The 19,708-nt window shown below is 62.4% G+C and overlaps 1 protein-coding gene across 2 annotated transcripts; it reads right to left on the reverse strand.

Annotated features, from left to right (window-relative positions):
* Positions 1-1,298: 1,298 nt before the first annotated feature.
* On the reverse strand, positions 1,299-11,521 carry SLC29A4 (solute carrier family 29 member 4). Of its 2 annotated transcripts, none has more exons than XM_087817020.1 (10): positions 10,487-11,521; positions 8,424-8,549; positions 8,042-8,155; positions 7,408-7,536; positions 6,481-6,555; positions 5,721-5,968; positions 4,798-4,939; positions 4,516-4,703; positions 3,419-3,659; positions 1,299-2,455 (listed from the first exon to the last, which is right to left on the reverse strand). In XM_087817020.1, exons 1-10 carry the CDS (start codon positions 10,659-10,661, stop codon positions 2,313-2,315), a joined length of 1,581 nt encoding a protein of 526 aa, XP_087673146.1. In that variant the 5' UTR covers positions 10,662-11,521; the 3' UTR covers positions 1,299-2,312. The 2 variants fall into 2 exon arrangements, with proteins under 2 accessions (XP_087673146.1, XP_087673145.1); XM_087817019.1 differs by having other exon boundaries at positions 8,424-8,552; positions 10,487-11,520.
* Positions 11,522-19,708: the final 8,187 nt, after the last annotated feature.

The raw sequence follows: 19,708 nt of genomic DNA on the forward strand, positions 1-19,708 counted from the left end.
GTGTCAGGCTGCGGCTGGGGGCGGCTGGCGTTTCGGGGCACCGAGCTGGTGCCGCCCAGTGCAGGGCCCACCGGCCACCGGTGACTGTTTAAATGTGAGTTAATTTAAATGAAAGGAAGTTTCTGGGTTGCACCAGCCACGATTCCTCAAGTAAACGCCAGACGTTGCTAGCGGTCCCTCCCTGCAGAAGGCTCTCAGGGCCAGGGCAGGGCAGGGCCCGCATCTCCCTTTCATTTACCCTTCAAGCCAAGCGCAGCCCTGGCCCGTGTGCTCAGTGGTTAGAGTGTGGCCCGCACACCTGAGTCTTGGGTTCGACTCCTTGTCAAGGGCACGCACCTGGCTGCAGGTTCGCTCCCCACCGCCTGTCCGGGTGCCAATCAGTTTCTTTCTCCCCCCTCCCTCCTTCCCTTCCACTCTCCCTAAAAATGAATGGAAAAAATATCCTCAGGTGTTAAAAAGACAATTCCTGCTGAGCGTGTCCAGCGAGGCCCACGCGCTGCTGGTCCCAGTGGCCCTGAGCCGGGCGCAGCTGGAGGGGCGGGTCCCCTGCAGGGCCAGGGGGCGTGGCCAGGGGCAGGCCCGGCCCTGGCGCTGCCACCTGCCCCCAGGTCAGCTCCCAGCCCGACCCCTCGGCTAACCGCCCCCAGCCCCGAGCTCGGAAGGACGGATGACGTCGTGGGCTCTGCGGCCGCGCGGGATCCCTAACTGGTGACCAGCCGGGTCCTTTAGGGACACTGAGTCACGGCCCCCCAGGCGCGGGAGCAGCGGCGCGCCGGCGCCACCTGGTGGCTCCTGTCGGCATCGCCCACGTGGCTGCCCGGGTGCCCGCCTGAGTGCCCCGTGGGTGGGGCCCCGAGGCTGCAGGCCTGGACCGCTAGCCCACCAACCCAATCCAAGGGACCCACATCCATGGGGAAACTGAGGCACAGAATCCAGTGGGAATTTGTTCAAATCACACGGATCAGCAACAGAGCCTGGTTTGCACCCAAATCGCCCAGCCTGATGTGGGTCTGGCTCTAAGTCCCAGGGGGCAGGGGGCAAGCTGCCCCTCCTCCTCCTTCTGCCCCTTCAAGTGGGTGGGATGCAGTGCAGCCACTCCCCCTGACCTGAAGGCCTTCAAACCCCAAATGCTTCCAGCTCGCACCCCCTCCCCACAAACCTGCCCGGGCTGCCAGGTGTGTGGTGACCCTCCCCTGATCTATCCCCACCCACCCCCTAGAAACTTCCCCCAGGCCCAGTGGCTGAGAAGGCAGCAGCCCCCACCTGCACAGACGCTACTCAGAAGCAGCCACGGCCAGTTCGTCTGCCTTCATCTTTAATGGCCAGTGCGGTACAGTTAGTGGACAGACAGGGATGACCGGACACAGAGGGATGGGGTGGTCACAGCTGTGCCGTGGGTGTGGAAGGGCAGGGCATCCTCCCCCTGGAAAAGCCAGTCTTTGGCAGGACACTCCAGGAGTCCCCTTAACGTGGCACTGAGCCATCCTGGAGGGTCCACGCTGGGGTGGGACCCCCACCCCTCCTTACTTGCCAGGGCCTCAGGCCCCTCCTTGGGCTTTGCTGGATGGGGATCAGGGTCCAGAGTTAGTTAACTTCAGCCAGGGTGCGGGGCCCTGCTTTGCGGCCCCCAAGCCATCCTGCGTCACAGACAGGTGGTGGAGCTGGAGAAGCCAACTGGACACTGAGTCAGGCAGAGTGGGTGCCGGGGTGTGTGAGAGGGTCCCGGGGTGTCCAGGCCGGCACAGACTCGCCTGACACCATTCAGACCCAGGGCTCCAGTTCCTCCATCGTAAACCCGATGTCTGGGAGAACCGGGGTTAAGGCTGGGGGAGAGGAGAGGCCTCTGGGTGACGACAGTCCCCTTCTGCTCCTGAGGACTTCCTCAGGTGAAGACGGGCTGGGTCCGGTGCCATGGAGGGTGTGACTGGGGCCACGGGGCCCTCAGAGCTGGCCTGGGGGTAGGGTTGCCAGGAGGGACACTGGCTGGTGGTCCACTCTCCTGGGTGGGGATGGCTGTGAGTGGCCTCACGGAGCACTGGACACAGACGGAGGCAAGGGGTGGGCGTGAGATGGGACACAGAGCACAGTGCTGGGCAGAGTCCCGGGGTCGGCAACACGTCCGAGGCCTCCGAGAACTTGGCAGGATCCTGGGGCCGCAGTGACGGGCAGCTGGACCCAGAGAGGGTGGCGTTATTGGCACGGGAGGAGGCCAGGGCCCCGCAGGCACGGCAGGTAGGGGTGGGTAGGGGGCCTCAGGCCTCAGGCCCTAGTGAGGATCCCACAGCCCTCCCAGGGCAGGGCTGGCCCGTGGCTCAGAGGCCGGTGGGGAGGGAGGCGTTGGTGGTGGGGGTCTGGAAGCAGCTCCGGTGGGCATCCCGGGTGAGGCTGTAGGTGCAGTAGGCCACGGCCGAGCCCAGCGTCAGCCCCGTCATGTAGGACACGGTCATAGTGTTCCCTGCGGACGAGACCAGACCTGAGCAGCGGGCGGTGGCAGCAAGCAGCCCTCCGGGCCCACAGCCGCTGTAAACACTCGGACAAGCCCGAGTCCCGGTGCACCAACCGCAGCCCCTGGGCAAAGGGCAGGAGCCGAAGCCGTGGCATCCCGCGGGAGGCAGGCGACCAGGGCCAGCTCCCGGGAGGGGCCGGCCGGGACTGTTACGCTTGGGGCCCAGGCCTGGCTGACTTCTCTTTATCTTCAACTGCTTCCTGGTGGACAATCTGGGACATCTAAGGGGCTTTTAGAATGTACTGTGTCCAGAACCCAGCTCTGGCACCTTCCTGCCAAAGCTCCCTCCCATCTCAGCTGATGGCAACCCAACCCCTTGCCCTGAGCATCAGGCCCAAAACTTGAGAGTCCTCCTTCACCCCATGTCCCTCTCTTACCCCCATCTCCCAATCCATCAGCTGGCTCTGTGGGCTCTACCGTCACAACAGAATCCAGCACCTCCTTCCAGGCCCCTTCCCAGCTCCCCAGCCCCAGCATACATGGCTCTTCTGCCCCAGGGCCGTTACATGTGCTCTTCCCTTGAGCTGTCACGTGGCTGGCCCCCTCACTGCTTGCTCCAGGTCTCTGCTCAAAAGTCACCTCCTCAGGGAAGCCCCTGAGACTGCTCTGCTTGCATTGTGAATCCCCCGCCCTGACTCACCCATCCCACGTCTCTGCTTTAGTTTTCCCTGTCCTTTGTTATTTGTCTGTCTGTCTCTGGGCTGTCAGCCCCAGAAGCACACTGTGTCGCCACTGTGTCCCCAGCACCCGAAACAGTGACTGAAGAACGTCCCCACACCTATGAGCTCCCCTAGGTTGGCTTAACCCCTGGAACCCAAATGCGCCCTCCGGCTGTGCAGCCTGGGCGTCTCTGGGCCCCGGGCTCCCTGCCTGGCAGGTCTGCGGCGTCAGGCTGGCCGAGTGGGGCCTTACCTGCCAGCTCCCGCTGCCTGGGGCCCACCTTGCCGGCTGCCAGGATCATGGGCACGCTGCCGAAGTAGCCGTTGCTAATGCCCATGAGCAGGGAGAAGACGCAGGGCCAGGCGGGGTGGCGGAGGGCGGGCGAGCCACTGGGGTAGACGCACAGGATGAAGAGGGGAATGAAGACCACGCGCAGGCAGGAGCAGGCCAGCAGGTGCGTGCCCCGCCAGTCCATGGGCAGGGCCGCCAGGATCTGCGGGAACGAGCCAGGCATGTGGGCGCCACCTCTCCCGAGCCCTCTGCAGCCTCTGGGCGCCCCCCTGCCCCAGACAGTCCCAGCTTAGTCCAGCCTTGTCCACGAACTCCCCCCCCCCCAGCTCCTCATTACAGCACAACAGTCCTTGCTGGGTGCCTGGCACCCATCAAACATTGCACATGACCTGTTCAGTCCTACAGGACTCTCATGGGGTGGGGCTGCTGACCCTGTTTGAGAAATGAGGACACCAAGCCCAGAGGGTCGGCCCCGTCGAACAGCAGGAAGTAGCAGGATCGGGAGTTGAACTCACTTGCTCCCTCTCAAAGCACAGATTCATGTTTCTCAGACCTCTCAGCTGTGTGACCTCAGGCAAATGACTTCCCCTCTCTGAGCCCTCGGATTCTCCATTCATCTGGACAAGGCCCACAGCAGACCTGCCCAGAACTGGCAGCTTTGACACTCCAGCCCTGACCCCCAACCACCCGCACTTACAGCACATGATGCTCTGGCTCCTTGAGCCACTTCTGGGGGCCTCACCCTTCTTGGGTTCTCCTCGGGCTGTCAGAGACCTGGTAACTAGGAGGCGGGGAGCCAGCACCGGCCTCTGGGACACAGATGACACTCCAGGGCTGGCCTGGGGGTCCCCCGAGGCTATCTTTACCAGCCATGGTCTGGGACAGTGCCACTACTCAGATCCTACCCTCCACACCCAGGAGCCACACACATCCTCTGCTCAGGGCCTGCCCCTCGCCGGGGACACCCCCATGGCTCTCTTAGTGGCCTTGGTGGTCTGCTGCCCCCACCTGTGACACCCTCTCCCTGATCCCCAGGGCGGGAGCGGGATGGCGCCCACCTTGCCCACGAAGTCGGAGAGGTTGAACACGGCCATGATGAGGATGGGCAGCCACTCGCCCAGGACGCAGTGTCGGATCTCGGACTCAAGACCCGGGAACAGGCACAGGGTGATAAAGTAGGTCACAGCAATGGACAGCATGTCGGCCCAGATGACACGGGCCACCACGTACCGGTGCAGCAGCAGGGCTGTGGGAGGGGGCGGGGGTCAGGGTCAGCACCCCGCCCAGCCCTGGCCTGAGCGCCACCCACACGTGCGGCTGCTGCTGGGCCACCCGCCCACCTCTGAAGGAGGGCCAGCTCCGCTGCGCTCTCAGCGGCGGCACGTCGAAGCGCGTGTAGGCGCCCCTGCCGCCGCCGATCGCCTCGTGGGCCGGGCTGTCCTTCGGGGACCCGCTGCTGGCCAGGGCTGGGCCTTGGTTCTCCTGGAGGACAGAGGGGGCAGGGTTTAGGTGGGGGCCCCTCGCGGTCTCCTGCCTGCCCTTGCTTCCTCACTGTCCCCCAAACACACTGAGCTCCTCCCAGCCTCTGAGCCTCTGCCGCTTTTCCCTCTGTTCCCAATGCCCTTCCAGGGGCTCGTCACACCTCCCCCTCTCCCTGCACACAGATCGGGTCTCAGGCCTGAAGCCACTCCACAGGAACCTCCCTGCCCATGAAGGGGACCCCCAGTCTCTGCCCTTTGCCAGCATGGGTCTTGTCCCAGCACTGCCCTTTGCCTGTCCCGGGGTCTCTGGGCTCCAAGGGGAACAGTGTCTCTGGCTCACTGCTGTGTCCCCAGCTGAAGGCCCGGGTGACTTGCTGGATGAACATCTGTGAGAACATCCTGGCTCTCCCTGCCCTGCCCTGCCCTCCACGCGGCCCGGCTCTCCCGAGCCTCACCCCGCAGGTGCCACGGGGCCTCCACACCTGTCGTCCTGGGCCCTCCAGGGGCCGTGCAGCCCTGTCGCCACCAGAGGGCGCCTCAGCTCCCCAGGACAGCACAGGGAGGGCCGGGTGGGGCTCAGGCCACAGCCTGGTGGTGCTATGAGGGGTGAAACCTTGGTCCACGTGAGAAAGGAGGCCCCGTGGGAGGGAGCCGGAGACCACAGCACAGAGAGGCCACACGGGGGACCGCGGCTGGGACGGGGTGGAGGCCGCGCCCGGGCCTCTGGGCTCTTTCCCGAGGTCACAGCGGGGACACAGGTGGCAGCAGGGGCTGGGACTTACGAAGCAGACGTCCCCAGCAGCCACGTCGTGGTGCACGCGGTAGCCCGCCCTGCGGCCCGGGCGGCTGTCGCGAGGCCGCACAGTGTGGTGCCGCACGAAGCGGCTGCGCCGGACCAGCAGGTGCAGCAGGAAGCAGAGCAGCTCGAGGCCCGCGGACACCAGGAAGAAGATGAGGGTGCTGGCCCGCTCGTCGGGCAGCAGCAGCTTGGTGAGGATCCGGCTCAGGGAGACCATCACGCCCGCCGTGCCTGCGGGTGGGGCCGCGGCTGGGCTCCCCCTCGGCTCCCTGCACCCCGCCCCTCGGCCCCCTGCACCCCGCCCCTCGGCCCCCTGCACCCCGCCCCTCGGCTCCCTGCACCCCGCCCCTCGGCCCCCTGCACCCCCACCCCTTGGCACCCCTGCACCCCCACCCCTTGGCATCCCTGCACCCCCGCCCCTCGGCCCCCTGCACCCCCACCCCTTGGCACCCCTGCACCCCCACCCCTTGGCATCCCTGCACCCCCCGCCCCTCGGCCCCCTGCACCCCCACCCCTTGGCACCCCTGCACCCCCACCCCTTGGCATCCCTGCACCCCCACCCCTTAGCACCCCTGCACAGCTATACTCCCTGGGCCCACATCACAGAGGTCTCCATCCCCTGCCAGGCAGGCCCTGGGCCTGTGAGCCAGGCTGGGTCCAGGCACATCGTGTGGGTTCCCTAGGAGGCGGCTCCGGAAGCCCAGGCAGCCCAGCGCCCCCTCCTGGGCGCTGCGGGTACTCACTCTCGCCGGTCATCACCCCCTGGGTGTAGCGCTTGGGCAGCATCCCCGTGTACCCATAGAAGCTGGATTGCTGCACTTAAGAGAGGGAAAGAGGAGCAACTGTGAGACACCACTTATCACCGGCGTGAGAACCTGTGCTGGCGACCGTGCAGAGGAACAGACGCTGACATTGCCAGTGGCAGAGGCCTTGGGTCCAGCCACCTTGCAGGGCATTGTAGAAATAGCTCTGTCCACCAGACAGGCATGTCCTGCCCCCCCACGCCCACCCTGGGGCAGCCGGGCTCCCTGACTTGTCTGCCCAGTGAAACATGAGCAGAAGTGACACACGTTGCAGAAAAGCCCACAGGGACTTCTAGAGGCCCTGTGTCACAGATGGGGCCGCTGTCAGCCCTGGTTGCTGAGTGACTGAGTGCCATCCACGTGTTGGACATGGAGCAAGAGCCAGAAATAAGTTGAGTTTTTAAGCCACTGAGATTTCTGGGCTCATTTGTTACTGCAGCAGAAGCTCACTCATCCTAACCAACACAGCCGGCATCCTGGGAAATGGGCCAAGCAAGGCCCCGCCTAGATCACCCCCGAGCAGAGCTGGCAAATGGGGATTTCCTGGTCCCTCCAGCACTTGTGTGTTTTTTTTGGTGTTTTTTTTTTTTTTTAACACAGCAGACCTGAGTATCCTGCCTGGATTGAGGACATCAGTTCAGGAAGCCTTGGTTTCATTTACACCAAATGGCTTCCTGGAGGAGGCGCCATTAGAGCTGGGCCTGAAACTGGACATCGCCATGAGAAGAGTGGGAGAGGGAAAGGACGAGCCGCTCACCTCGTCTCACAGACCCCAGGACACTAACAGAGCTGGGGTGGGGTGGGCACAATGGGCACTAAGCGGCTCAGCCCCCCCCACCTGCCCCCGCCCCCTCCCCCAGTCCCTACCTGTGCAGCCGAAGGCCACGGTGCCCACAGCGGCCAGGTTGATGGCATAAGCCTGGTCCCGAGAGAAGAGCTGCAGCCACACATCGCAGATGCTGATAAAAAGGAGGGGGCCCAAGGCCAAGAGGTAGCCTTTGGGGGGAGAGACAAGAGTGGGTCAGAGAGTGGTGGGCCGGGGGCTCCCACTTACCCACCTCTCTTGTGGTGCCAGGTCTGGGGTGCCCCTCTCTGCCATTGCCCTTAATACTCGGAGAGCTGAGAACATCTTAGGGGCCTGAGAGGGGTACCCTGAAGGCTTCCTGGAGGAGGTGCTGTTTGAGCTGACCCTTGAAGCTGGATGTCAATATAGAGACGAGTGGGAAAGGGAAGCAGACTAGGCAGAGGGAAGAGCTTGGTTCTTGGGACAACGTGGGGTGCACACAAACCCCCCCAGAGGCAGATAACATGTGGTCTGACAGTGTGTGGTGCACCCACCATGGGCCTGACCTCACTTTCATACAGTGAACCTCATAACATTCCAAGAGAGGTGCCCATGTTAGACAAGGGGAGTTAGGTGCAGGGAAAACGGGGGGGGGGAGTGGTGGGCAGGGGTGCGAGAGCCGGAGCCCGGGGCAGTGGTGGGGAGCAGGGCGCATACCCGCGGTGATCCGGGTGTGCAGGCTCAGTCTCTCTACCAGCGCGTTGTTCAGGAGCACGGCCACCAGCGCCACCAGGATGTAGGTGAGGCTCATGTCGAACACAATCGAGGTTCCTGCGGGGGGGGCGGCCAGCAGCAGGTGCTCGGGGGGAGCCCCCAGCCCCTATACCTACCCCGCCGGGTGCTGCCTCCTCACTAGGATGGCCCAGAGGGGAGTGGCTGCCCGGAGGTCCCTCAGCAACTGGGAGCTGAGCCAGGGTCTGAATAAAACGGGCTCCCCAGCAGGGTCCTGCCCGTGGGGTTTCTGGAGGGTGGTGGCCAGAGCTGAGTGTGCCGGGCAACCTCTGACGGCAGGATGCAGCCGTGGGAGCCAGGGGCCCACCTGGGAACTTGTGGTGCAGGTAGTCCACATCAGTGATGAAGCTGTTGTACGGCAGCAGGAAGCCCACTCCTGCCAGCAGCATCGCAAAGTAGATGGCGTGGTAGCGGTCGTCGGGTGCCGGCCCCTCTGCTGGGAAACCCAGAGACAGTGGGTGAGGTGCGGACAAGCCACCATGGCCACAGCCACCGTTCCGGGGCTGCAGCCCACCATCGCAGCCACTCATGGCCACAGCCACCGTTCCGGGGCGGCAGCCCACCATCGCAGCCACCGTGGCCACAGCCACCGTTCCGGGGCGGCAGCCCGCCATCGCAGCCACCATGGCCACAGCCACCATTCCAGGGCGGCAGCCCGCCATCGCAGCCACTCATGGCCACAGCCACCATGAGCCACAGCTACTGCCACCATTCATCTATCCCAACCGCAAAAACCACTGCCACCTTGGCCACCACGACCACTGTCGCTGTGGTCATAGCCACCATAACCAAACCACCAAAACCATCATCGAAAGTCATAACACGCCATCATCGCTGTCGCCACAGCACCCACCATTACCATACCCATGGTCCACTGTCACCATGGCCACTGCCACCATATCCACGAGCACCACGGCTGCCATCACTCTGGCTTCCATCCCTCCCCACGGCCATGGTTGCCAATACCCCTGCATCACGGCCATTATCATCACTGTCATAGCCACACCCTCACCTCCACAGCCACTGTAACCATGGAGACGGTCACTATAGCCACACTATCACCATGGCCACCAGTACCATGGCCACCGTCCCCCTTCACAGCCACGGTTGCCCTAGTCATCAGAATCATGCTCTTGGGGTTCCAGCCTATTTGTGACCTTCCTGGCCACCTGCCTTACGAACTTCAGACTCGGGGCCTAACCAGCCTCCGCCCTGGTGAGCCAGCTCCCTATGCTACGCCCACGTGTGTGCGCACAGTCACACCTGCACCACGTCTACAGCTCTCTCTGCGTCTGTCTACTGCCGGTCTATGTGTGTCCTACTGGCTGTTTCTCCGGTTGAACCTGGACTGATCCGGCCACTGTCACCAAGGCCACTACAGTTAAAATACCATGGCCACAATCCCCTTCTCTGGCCATGGCTGCCAGGGCCACCACCCCATGCTCTCGGCTGCTGCTCGTCCAGGAGGAGCCTGGCGCCGTGAAAGCGGGCCCTACGCTGGCTCCGTCCATGCACCTGGGCACAGGGAGGTTTCCCGACCACCATGGGCTTGGCCAGCAGACCCTCCACTCCATCTGCAGAGAGATGGGCACGACCTGAGAAGAAGACCCCATTTCTGAGCCTGAAGTATAAACCAGAGCCACCCCAAAATGACCTATCACCCATGGGGGGCCGCCGAGTGCCGGGGACGGGCCTCAGTGACATTTTGTGGGTTTTGTGTACGTTGAGGGTGGCACCAGGACTGCTGCCCTCTTACGGAGGAAGTAACCAAGGGCCAGAGAAGAGTGAATTGTGTGGGGTCCCCGAGCGAGCAAAGGAATTGGAACTGGGGTTGAAGCCAGACCTGCCCGACGTCAGCCCCGCACGCTGCCCACTCTGGGAGTCGCATCTCACGGGCGACAGGCCTGTTTCCTCAAGGCTCAGAGAGGCTGAGGCCCTTGACCAAGGTCACAGGCCCGGCCAAAACCAGGCCTCTGAACCTCAAATCCACCCTTCGTTTGGGCACTTTCCCATCACCACTGAAGCAAGGCACGGCTTGCTGTGGCCAATGAATGTGACCAAAGCGACCTGTGTCACTTCAGATAGACGTTTTATGCACGGGTCAGCGCAGGAGTTGCGGTGCGCCCCCACCGGGAGCAGGGGTCACAGGAGCCCATGTTCAGAGGGGTCCCCAGCCTGGCTCCATGGCCTGCCCTGGAGACGCGGCCCCGCCCGGGGGCGAAGGCGCTGAGACCGGGGCCTGTTTGTTACCGCAGCGGGCCTGATGCGTCCTGATGCTCGGTGACCCATGTGACGCCCTCCCCGAGGGCTCCCCTGGCCATCTCTGGGCCAGACAGATACCTCCCCCACCTCCCCCACCCCCTCACTCACCGGAGTCCGTGAGAATCAGGGCACCCCTGGCCCCATCGCCCTGGCCCTGAGCTGCGCCTGCGGCCGCCGCCTCCTCCAGCTGGCAGCTGTCGAAGCTGAAGCTCGTCACCACGCTCCTGTCCGGGGTGCCTGCCACGCTGGGCTCCTTGAGGCGCTGGCTGCCCACGGAGCCCATGGCAGCCCGAGCTGCAGAGAGAGGGGGGGCTGAGGGACCAGGCGGGGAACCCCTGCTGCTGTCGAGTCACCAAGCCTGCACCCCGGGGCCATCCTTGCTTTGAAACAGCTCAATGGACACACAGACCTAAGCAGGAGGTGATGTTGTGAGATTTGTGTCTTAAGAAGCACGCAGTACCAGAGGCCTGCGTGAGGGTGGTGGCAATGGGCATGGAGAGACACAGATGGAGGGAGAAGTGTTTGGAGGTGGGGTGCCAGGACTTGCAAGCAGTTGGAACAGCAGACGACACTTCTGAACACTGCTCACGGTGGCCACCATGTCCCTCTGGGAGGAGGGGCCCATATTCACTCATTTTACAGCCGAGGAGGGTGAGGATTAGAGGGTGAACATGCCCCCCGCTGGGCAACCCAGTCTCACAGGCAGTAAGGGGGGGAGCCTCACCCAAACCTAGGCCTGTGAACACTGAGCCACCACGGCCCCATTCAAGAGCCAACCACTTTCACTTGCAGAAAGTCCTTCCTTTGGTCTTGCCTCAGTTTCTCGTGCTTCTGTTCAAATCTGCCAGCCTTTCTCTTTGAAGGAAAGGAAGGAGCTAATTGATCCGAGTTGGAGACACACCCCCACTGCGTATATAACCCGATGTGTGTGGGGGGTAATTTTTTACCTAAAACATTTATCAATTTGTTTTTAACAACCTTATCACTTATCTGATTGCAAAAAGGTTACATGCTCACTGGAGAGAATCTGAGACAGAGACATCTGAGACAGAGACGGGACACCATGGCACTGGGCACTGAGTGTGGCACCTCTGTGCCTGGGACCCCCACATGCCCAGAGCTACCACAGAGGTGGGACCACAGCTATGCTCCCCCCTTTCTGCCTGCTCATTTCCTCCAGCTCTCCTGCCTTAGTTTACCCACTCTCCAGCCTCTAGACAGGTTACCGAGCGCTTCCCCCAGCCCCCTGGCTCCCCACAGACTTTTTATCGGTGCTGGGAGCCTGGAGCTGGCCCTGCTTCCAGGTTGGTCCTGGGGGAGGGGGAAATTCTGCCCCCCCCCCAGCTGGGGCTGACTGGCTGATGGGCACCATGGGCAGTGAGGACAGGGGCTTCTCCTTCTGGGGGGTGGGGTTGGGAAGCCAGACACAACCCGCCTCAGGAACCCCCTCTTCCTGAGCCCCAGCCCTGGGCCTCCTGCAACATCTGGAGCTGGGGACCAAGCAGGACTTTGGACAGAGCTTGGCCTGGATTTGAATGACTATGGCCTTGGGCAGGGTCTCCCACTGGAGGCTTGGAGATCCTCAGACCATCCCCTCAGCTTCCCCCAGACCCTCATTCCCCCCAAACCCTCCCCCCCCAGCAAATACGAGGGGCTGGGAAAGGGCCAGGGGCAGAGCGGCATCTACAACAATGGACTGCTGCTCCTTGCGATCTGCCCAGGACTGAGAGGGGCAGAGCCCGGGAGGGCCCCGCACCCGACTCCCAGGGCCTGTTCGGCAGCGCCCGGACACGCCTGGCCTCCGTGTGTGGTTTCCACCCAGCTGGGAGGCCACACACCCGCCACCCGGGAAGGCAGACGTGCTCAGCATCCAACCAGGAGGTGGCCCCACCGCTGCCTCCGGCTCAGCAGTGAAGCTGGCAGCTGCCACCCACACCAGCGGGCCCAGCCACTGTCCCTACATGCTCCTCCAGGCCCCCTCCTGGAGTTGGGGGACTCTGGTTCTCCTGCCTTGGTCCCATGGTCCCTAACATGACATCAGGGCCTGGGTGGTGGGGCAGGGGGCCGCACTGAGGAGGTGCCCCCACCTCTCCTGGCCTGCAGACTTCCAATTCACCGCCCCCAGACCCCTCATGCTCCACACCAGCAGCTCAGAGCCTCAGATGGCCCCCAGACCACTCCTCCTCTCATGTCCCCCTTTAATTAAAATTTAGAACATGCACCGGGCTCTCCTCTGCCCCCCACCCTGCTGGGCCCTCCAATGCCCGCCCCTGGGAGCAGTTCAGAAGACCCACAGGTCATCCCTGGGCCTCAGTTTCCCCACCTCCCTGTTGTGAATGAGGAGACGGTTCATAGGGAAGACTGTGTGCAGGAGGTGCTCAGCTGTCACATGTGCCACCACGTCAGGGCACTGCTGGAGCCCGAGAAGGCTTCCGACCCCAACAGTCCCCAAAACCTGGCTCATGTAGCCACTTTTTGAAAGGGCAACTGAGGCACAGAGGCACATCCAGAGGTCACACAGCGGGTTGACCACCTGGCTCCCCAGCTTCAGCTGTTACTGAGTGGACAACGGTCCAGAATGTGCCCCAGGGTGCTGCGGAGGCACCGGGCATCTGGACCCCAAGGCCAGGCTGACCCTCTCGGGCTGTGCTCCACCTATAGAGTATGTCCCCACAGAGGGGGACCCTGAATTCTGCATGGACAGCCTGCCTGCTGGTTGTCCTCAGGCCTCACACTCCTCACGGCCACAGCCCTGGGCAGCTGGATGCCCTTGGGCCGCCCAGCTCCCATGCCCAGGCCGGCTGACCAGCTCTCTGCGGCTCCTGACACAGCCAACCCCTCCAGACGCCCCAACGCCCCGGGTCGGTTTGCCCACAGGAAACGCGTTTAGATCCTCTGATCAGGCCCTTTCTGGAACCACCCCCTCCCCGGACAGCGGAGTGCACTGGCCACAGGCGCTGGGCAGCCAGGACAACCCTCTCTCCAGCTGGTTCCTGCGTTTTCCAGACACTCGCTCACAGCAGCCCCTCTGTCTGCCCGGTTCCCTGAGTAACAAAGTGGGTTCCCAGGCCTGCGACCCTAGGCAAAGGGCAGACACCCCCAGCGCCGACGAGGTGACCCCTGGGCGCAGGCCCCACCTCTTCCCGCGGCTTTTCCAAGAGCTGGGAGAGGGCGCCGGTGGAAGGGGTGAGATGGCAGCGGGGTCCAGGGAAGAACTTCGGGCGACGGGCCCTTGGCCCTGCCCGGGGAGCGGGGCACCGAGACCCGAGCGCCTGGGGCCACCGGCCCTCGGGCCCTTCCCGGGGTGGCCCTGCGCTCGCACTGGGGGGGCTGGGGGGGCTGCCCGGCCCGAATCCTGGACGCGACGGGGGTGGGAACCCCTCTCCCCGGGACAAGGGGTGGGGTGGGGGCTTAGGGTCCCCGGGGTCACGCGCCCGCGCCCCTGAACTCGGCGGCCCGAGCGGAGCGCAGTGGGGCCGCGCGCGCCGCAGACAAAGGCTCCGACAGGTCCCCGCCGGTCCCCGCCCCCGCCCGCCCCTCCGCGGTGACCCGCTTACCTCCGCGCGCCCCGGCCTCGGGTCCTCGGCGCGCCCGCCCCCCGCCTGCGCCCGCCGCCCCCGCGCCGGGACCCCTGGGCGCCCCCCCCACCCCGCACCCCGCCTCGGGCCGGGCGCAGCCGGCGTCCTCCGTGGGCCCCGGTCGGCCGGCCCGGGTCGGCGAGCGCGCGCTGGGGGCTCAGGGGCGGCGGCGAGCGCAGCTGGGGCCCCCGCGCTCCGCCCCCTCGCGGAGCCCCGCCCCCGGCCCCCCGCCTCCCGGTGTCCCCCCCCTCGCGGAGCCCCGCCCCCGCCCCCCCGCCCCGCCCCCCGCCCCCCCCGCCCCCCCCCCCGCCTCCCGCTCCCCGTCCCCTGACCCCCGGTCACCCGCTTCCCCGACCCCCCCAGCTCCCCGACCCCCCCCCCGCTCCCCGCCTCTCCCCCCCCTCTCCCCCCCCCCCCCCCCCCCCCCCCCCGCTCCGCAGAGCTGCGGGCGGGGCTGAGGCTGAGGTCTCTCCCGACGCCAACACCCCGCGGGGAGACCCTCTGTGGACCGAGCCCGACACCCCACATTCGCTGACCCTCCCGGGCTTGGCACCAGGCCTCGCCCCCCCGCCCCGCCCCGCCCCCAGCCAGGCCCGCGGGGCGGAGGTGGGACAGGCCTCCCCAGTGACCGCCCTGAAGTTTTGAAGGATGCGTAGGAGCCTGGGGCTGGAGACCCTGCGGACTCCGGCCGCGTTCGGGGCTGCGCCGCCCCCCCCCCCCCCCCCCCTCCCGCGCGCTCCCTCGCCTGGTCCCCGCCCCGGGCGCGGTCCCGCGTCCCGGCCTCTCCGTGGGGACCAGGCGAGTCTCCCCTCCACCCGGCACCGAGTCGCCTGGGCGGGATCAGCACAGGGTCCCCCAGGGCGCTGCGGCGTCCACCCGGGTGCCCTCCCCCCGCTTCCCACCGGACGAGCTCCTCCTGCCCGAGGCCCACCCCCGGCGTCACCCAGGAGGCCCCGGAGGCACCTGTTCTCCAGGCTGTGCCCCAAACTCCCGCAGCCTGGGCCCGGAGAGCAAAGGCCGCTCTGTGTCTCCCGGAGCCGCGGGCTCCGTGGGGTGCCTGGCATACAGCAGGAGCCAGCTGTTCGCAGCTGGGTGATGACTGAGGCTGTGCTGGGCGAAGTGCATCACCCAAACCCTCGGGAAGAGAGAGCCGGTGCGGCTTAAATACCCCAGAGCAGAGGAAGGGGAGAGAGCCTCGCAGCCCAGCAGAGGCCTCTCGGGAGGCAGCAGGCCCGGCTCCGCTGTGCCCAGCCCGGGGCGCCCTGAGTGAGGCACCGGCAGGACCCGCAGCCCATCAGACCAGAACGTCCCGCAACACTCCGGGGAAAACCATACGGTCACCTCCACAGGTACTGAAAAAGGCACTTGGTAAGAGGCAACGTCCCTTCTTGATGTTGACCAAACCTTAAGGAAACGGGCGTCGGTGCAGTTCTGGGCATTCTGATCGCAGCACCTGGACGTGGGCGCTGGGCTCTGTCATTACCCGCCTCCCCCTTCCCAGTCCTGGCTGACACCATGAGACCTATAAAAACTGGGAGAGAGGCTCTGGCCGGTGTGCTCGGCGGTTAGAACGTCGGCCGCCCAGCTAAGGGTCCAGGGTTCGTTTCCGGTCAAGGGCACAACGCGCCTGGGTGGCCGGTTCACTTCCCCGCCCAGCCTCCCGTGGGCCATGTGGGAGGCAGCCGATCCATGTGTCTCTCCACTGACATTTGTCCCCCCCTCCCTGCCTCCCTTCCTTCCACTCTCTGAAAAGCATTGGAAAAAGTATCCTCAGGTACGGATTAACATAAAAATAAAAAGTAAATAAAATAAAAGCTGGGAAAGAGGAGTCGAGCTGTTATTTGTAGGCCACAGGATCATTTCGCTGCAAGAGCCAATGGACTGAAACGGAAACCTTTCAGGAGATTTCCACAGCCTTCTTCCTTAGCAGGGCCGTTAGAAAGCCAAGGTGAGAGAAGAGATTCATTTAGAAAGGCAACAACATAGATGAAGTGCCCTGGGATAATCTGAATTAGAAACATTCAGCGTCTATATGAAAATGTTTTAAAGGGATGGTTTTAAAGAGCCTTGGCGGGGGGGCCCCCAATGGATAGACGGGCGTCGTTTCTTACCGAAAGTGTGCGCAAGATGTCATTTCTTACTAAATCGGTTCACTTTTCGAGCAGCATCCCAGTGAGAACACCAGCAAGACGTCCTGCCTTTGGAAGCAGAGGAACCGATCCTGAAATTCATACGGGACCGTGAACTTGCAAGAATGGGCCCGGAAATTCTGAAAAGCCAGGGTCCCGCGGCGGGGCCGGCTTGCCAGACGCGGAGCAGGGCACAGCTCCGGCCTAGGGCGCCGGCTCGGCTCCGTGGGGTGAGCCCAGGGCGCAGGACGCGCCTCCAGGAGCCAACCCAAATGCGTGCTCCGGCCATAGGGCTTTTCTTTCTTTTTAAAAAACCGTGGTAGGTTTTCATATCAGTGGGAGAAAGATGGGTTATTCTGTAAATGGTGTTTGCACCATTAGGTGACAATCTGAAAATAAAATGAAATTAGATCTCTACCATCTTCCTTATACCAAAATGGAAACCAAAACAGTAGCAAAAATAGCAAGAACAAAAAAATCCAGATTTTTAGGGTGTTTTTGTTTTAAATTCTCACCTGAGGATATCTTTTCCATTGCTTTTTAGAAAGAATGGAAGGAAGAGAGACATCGACGTGAGAGAGACACATCGATTGGTTGCCTCCTGCATGTGTCCCGACTGGGGCCAGAGATCGAGCCTGCAACCGAGGTACGTGCCCTTGGCAGGAATCGAACCCCGGACCCTTCAGTTCTCGGGCTGACATTCTAACCACTGCGCCACACTGGCCAGGGCAGGTTTTAGTTTTTAATAATCTTGCAGGAAGTTTTTCCGAATCAAGACACAGAACTCAGAAGCCATAGGTGAACACGACGCTACATTGGATATAGTATTAAAAATATAAAATGCGTGCACGGAAAAACCCGTCATAAAAAAAGGAAAGAGATGATGCCAAAGCAGGGAAAATGTTTGCAACACACACAACAGGTGGCGGGCTTCCTTCCTTCCTTAATATATAAAGAACACCTACGAATCATAAAGAAAAAGGAAACACAATGGCTTCAACATATAAAAAATTACCCAGCTCTACACCTAATTTAAAAGGACACTCCCCTGGCCTGGCTCCTGACGGCACCGGGTCATGTGGGCCCTTGTGGGTGAAGGACCTCCGAGTCTGGAAGATGCCTGCTCAGATGCGGGAGAAAGCCAGGGTTTGGATTAGGGCCAGGACTGGGTTTTGTTTTTTGTCTGGGAGTGTGATTGATGGTGCTGTGTCCAAAGGACCTAGGCAGGGGCTCATGCTGAGTGGTGGGGGGTCAGGGCTGGGTTGTGGGGGCTCCAAGGGGGAAAGGGTGCCTTTGAGGAGGGCTCAGAGCTGAGAGGAGCAGGCCACCCCCACCGCCGGCTGTGTCAGGAGCCTTCCTCGGGGGCTGCCGGGGTGGGAAGGAGCCTGGGTGTGGCGGGCGCGGTGGGAAGAGGCGCCCTGGGTCAGCCCACGGCCAGCCAACCCCAGCCGAGAGCAAGCCGGTCAAGATCAGCGGAGCCTCCTAGCCCACCACCCAAGATTCCAGCGCCACAAGCGCTGTCGTAGGCTGCTGACGTTTTCTTGGTGTTTGTTACGCAGTGGTGGTGTGGCCGCGGGTAGCTGGTAAACTGATTGACTTTAGCAGTGGCTCACGGGCCATGTTGTCCTGTGCCCTGGGGTTGGACGTCGACGCCTTGCCTTGCACCATGCCGTGGTCTCATGCACAGACCTCGCTTCACCCCTGTAGGTAGATCTCATACCTGTGTCTCCCCCCAGGAACCTCAGCCCTCAGGAAGCTCAGCAGACCTGCTGTGTGACCCCAGGTCTCTCCCCTCCCCTCTCTGTGTCTTACCTGGAAAGGGGGCTAAAAGGACTATTGGGAGGACTAGAAGATATAGCATGCCTCACACGGGGTCTGGCACTTAGTAGACACTTTGCCTGCGTCTCCATTTAATTCTCCCAGCTGCCCTGTAACGTGGGACTGTTACCATCCTTTTTACCTGTGAGCAAATTGAGACCCAGAAAGGTCAGAGCTGAGTCTTGTGACTCTGCACCCTGTGTGCCTCTGTGGGGGTGAGCGGCAGACCCAGGAACGGGTTCTCTGTGGGGGTGCCAGGGTGGGCTAGGCTCAGGGCTAGGCTTGGGGCTAAGCTTAGGGCCAGGCCTGGCATCTCTGATGGAGCCACCTGGGCCTCGCTTGTACAGCAAGGGCTTTGCTCATCAATGTGTCTTCCCACTCCTGCTAGCAAGCCTCTGTTGAGAAAAGCCATCTGCCAGGATTAAAAAATGCAGCCAATTAAGGCCCATTGAATGAGCAGGTGACGGACTGTGTCGGGGACAGAGGGAGGGCCCGAAGCCATGCTGCTCTGTCAGCCAGGGTGGTGCTGGGGGAGGTGGCGTGGGGCCTGCAATGAGCAGGGGACTGACACCACCAGGGACCATGGCACCCGCTCTGTCCTCACGTGGCAAGTGCTGAGTACTGTTCTGAATGGTTTCAGACGCCCTCTCCCAAAGTCACCTTTTGGTAGGAGAGCCACCAGGGCCTCCTCCTTGGTCTCTTGGCTTCCCTCACTATGCCCTCCAACCCGCCTCCCAAGGCAGACAGACCGAGCTTCCTGGAAGGTGTCCCTATCCCGCTAACTCTCTCCTGTGATGCCTCAGTGCCTGCAGGGCTGAAACACAAAGCCCAAGTGCTCTGATCCCAGCTGACCTCTCCCTTGTCTCCTTCCACATATTCATTTTTGAGAAATGGGCAGTAAGGGTGGTTGGGCCTTAGGCCCCACCAACAGGGCTGAGCTCAGCTCTGCTCAGTCCAAGCTGATATAATTCCTTTAAAAGCTTTGTGGGCTTCCTGTGTATCCGATTATCTGCACCCACACATCCCTTTGAGACCCTCTCTCTGTTTTGGGCTGTGGGACAAGGCCCTTAAATTTTTTTAAAGCGCTCTAGTCTAGCCAAGACAGTTAAGGATGCAAGCTTTTAAGATTCTTAGACGCTTTTTCATCTAGCTGAGAGTGTTTTAATCGCTGCCTCAAATGTCTCTTAACCAGGCCTTTTGCTCCTGATGGTGGCATCTTGAGATTTTGCTTGACCCGAGACCATGTTTTACCGGCAATACTATGTTTGCTCTTTGCCTCAGGGTGAATCCTTTCCTGGGGGCTCTCAGGTTTGGTATTCCCAGTGGCCTGTCCAACCAGCCGTCTGGGTCTGGGCCCTTCTGCCTGAATCTCAAGGGCTCCAGCTGAATTTTCTAGAATAACTCCCAGCACTGCAGCAACAGCAGCCACCAGCTGCCCACCCATGGTCCATCCTTTCCCAGGAGCAGGAGCCACCCCAGAGCACCCTGTCTCACCATGACACACAAGGTGACTCAGTCTGGGGAGATGGGCTCACCCAAAGACAGTGGGTGTATTGAGGCATTTTCCTGTCCCTCCAGCTATAGTATGGGCTCATTTTGTTTTATTTGGGGGGTAGGGACTCAAGATAAACTTAAAAAGAAGCTAAATATCCACAAAAAGACATATAGACATTTTGTTCATAGCAATAAAAACCTGGAAACAGCCCAGGTGTCCATCAAGAGGAGATGGGTAACCGGACTGTGGTCCACCCACACCATGGAGCACTACTCAGCACTGAAGAGGAACATGCCATGGACTCCCAGCC

This window comes from Miniopterus natalensis, chromosome 4 (assembly GCF_054644295.1).
Source record: "Miniopterus natalensis isolate mMinNat1 chromosome 4, mMinNat1.hap1, whole genome shotgun sequence".
Taxonomy (NCBI): Eukaryota; Metazoa; Chordata; class Mammalia; order Chiroptera; family Miniopteridae; genus Miniopterus; species Miniopterus natalensis.

Bases quoted from the DNA above. Each gene is read 5' to 3' on its own strand.
- SLC29A4 (XM_087817019.1), bottom strand. From the start codon at position 10,661: ATGGGCTCCGTGGGCAGCCAGCGCCTCAAGGAGCCCAGCGTGGCAGGC. The intron at 6,556-7,407 runs GTAGGGACTGGG...CCCTCTCTTAAG, and splicing joins CGTGGCCTTCGGCTGCACAG to TGCAGCAATCCAGCTTCTAT. The intron at 4,940-5,720 runs GTAAGTCCCAGC...TCTGTCCTCCAG, and splicing joins CTGCTGGGGACGTCTGCTTC to GAGAACCAAGGCCCAGCCCT.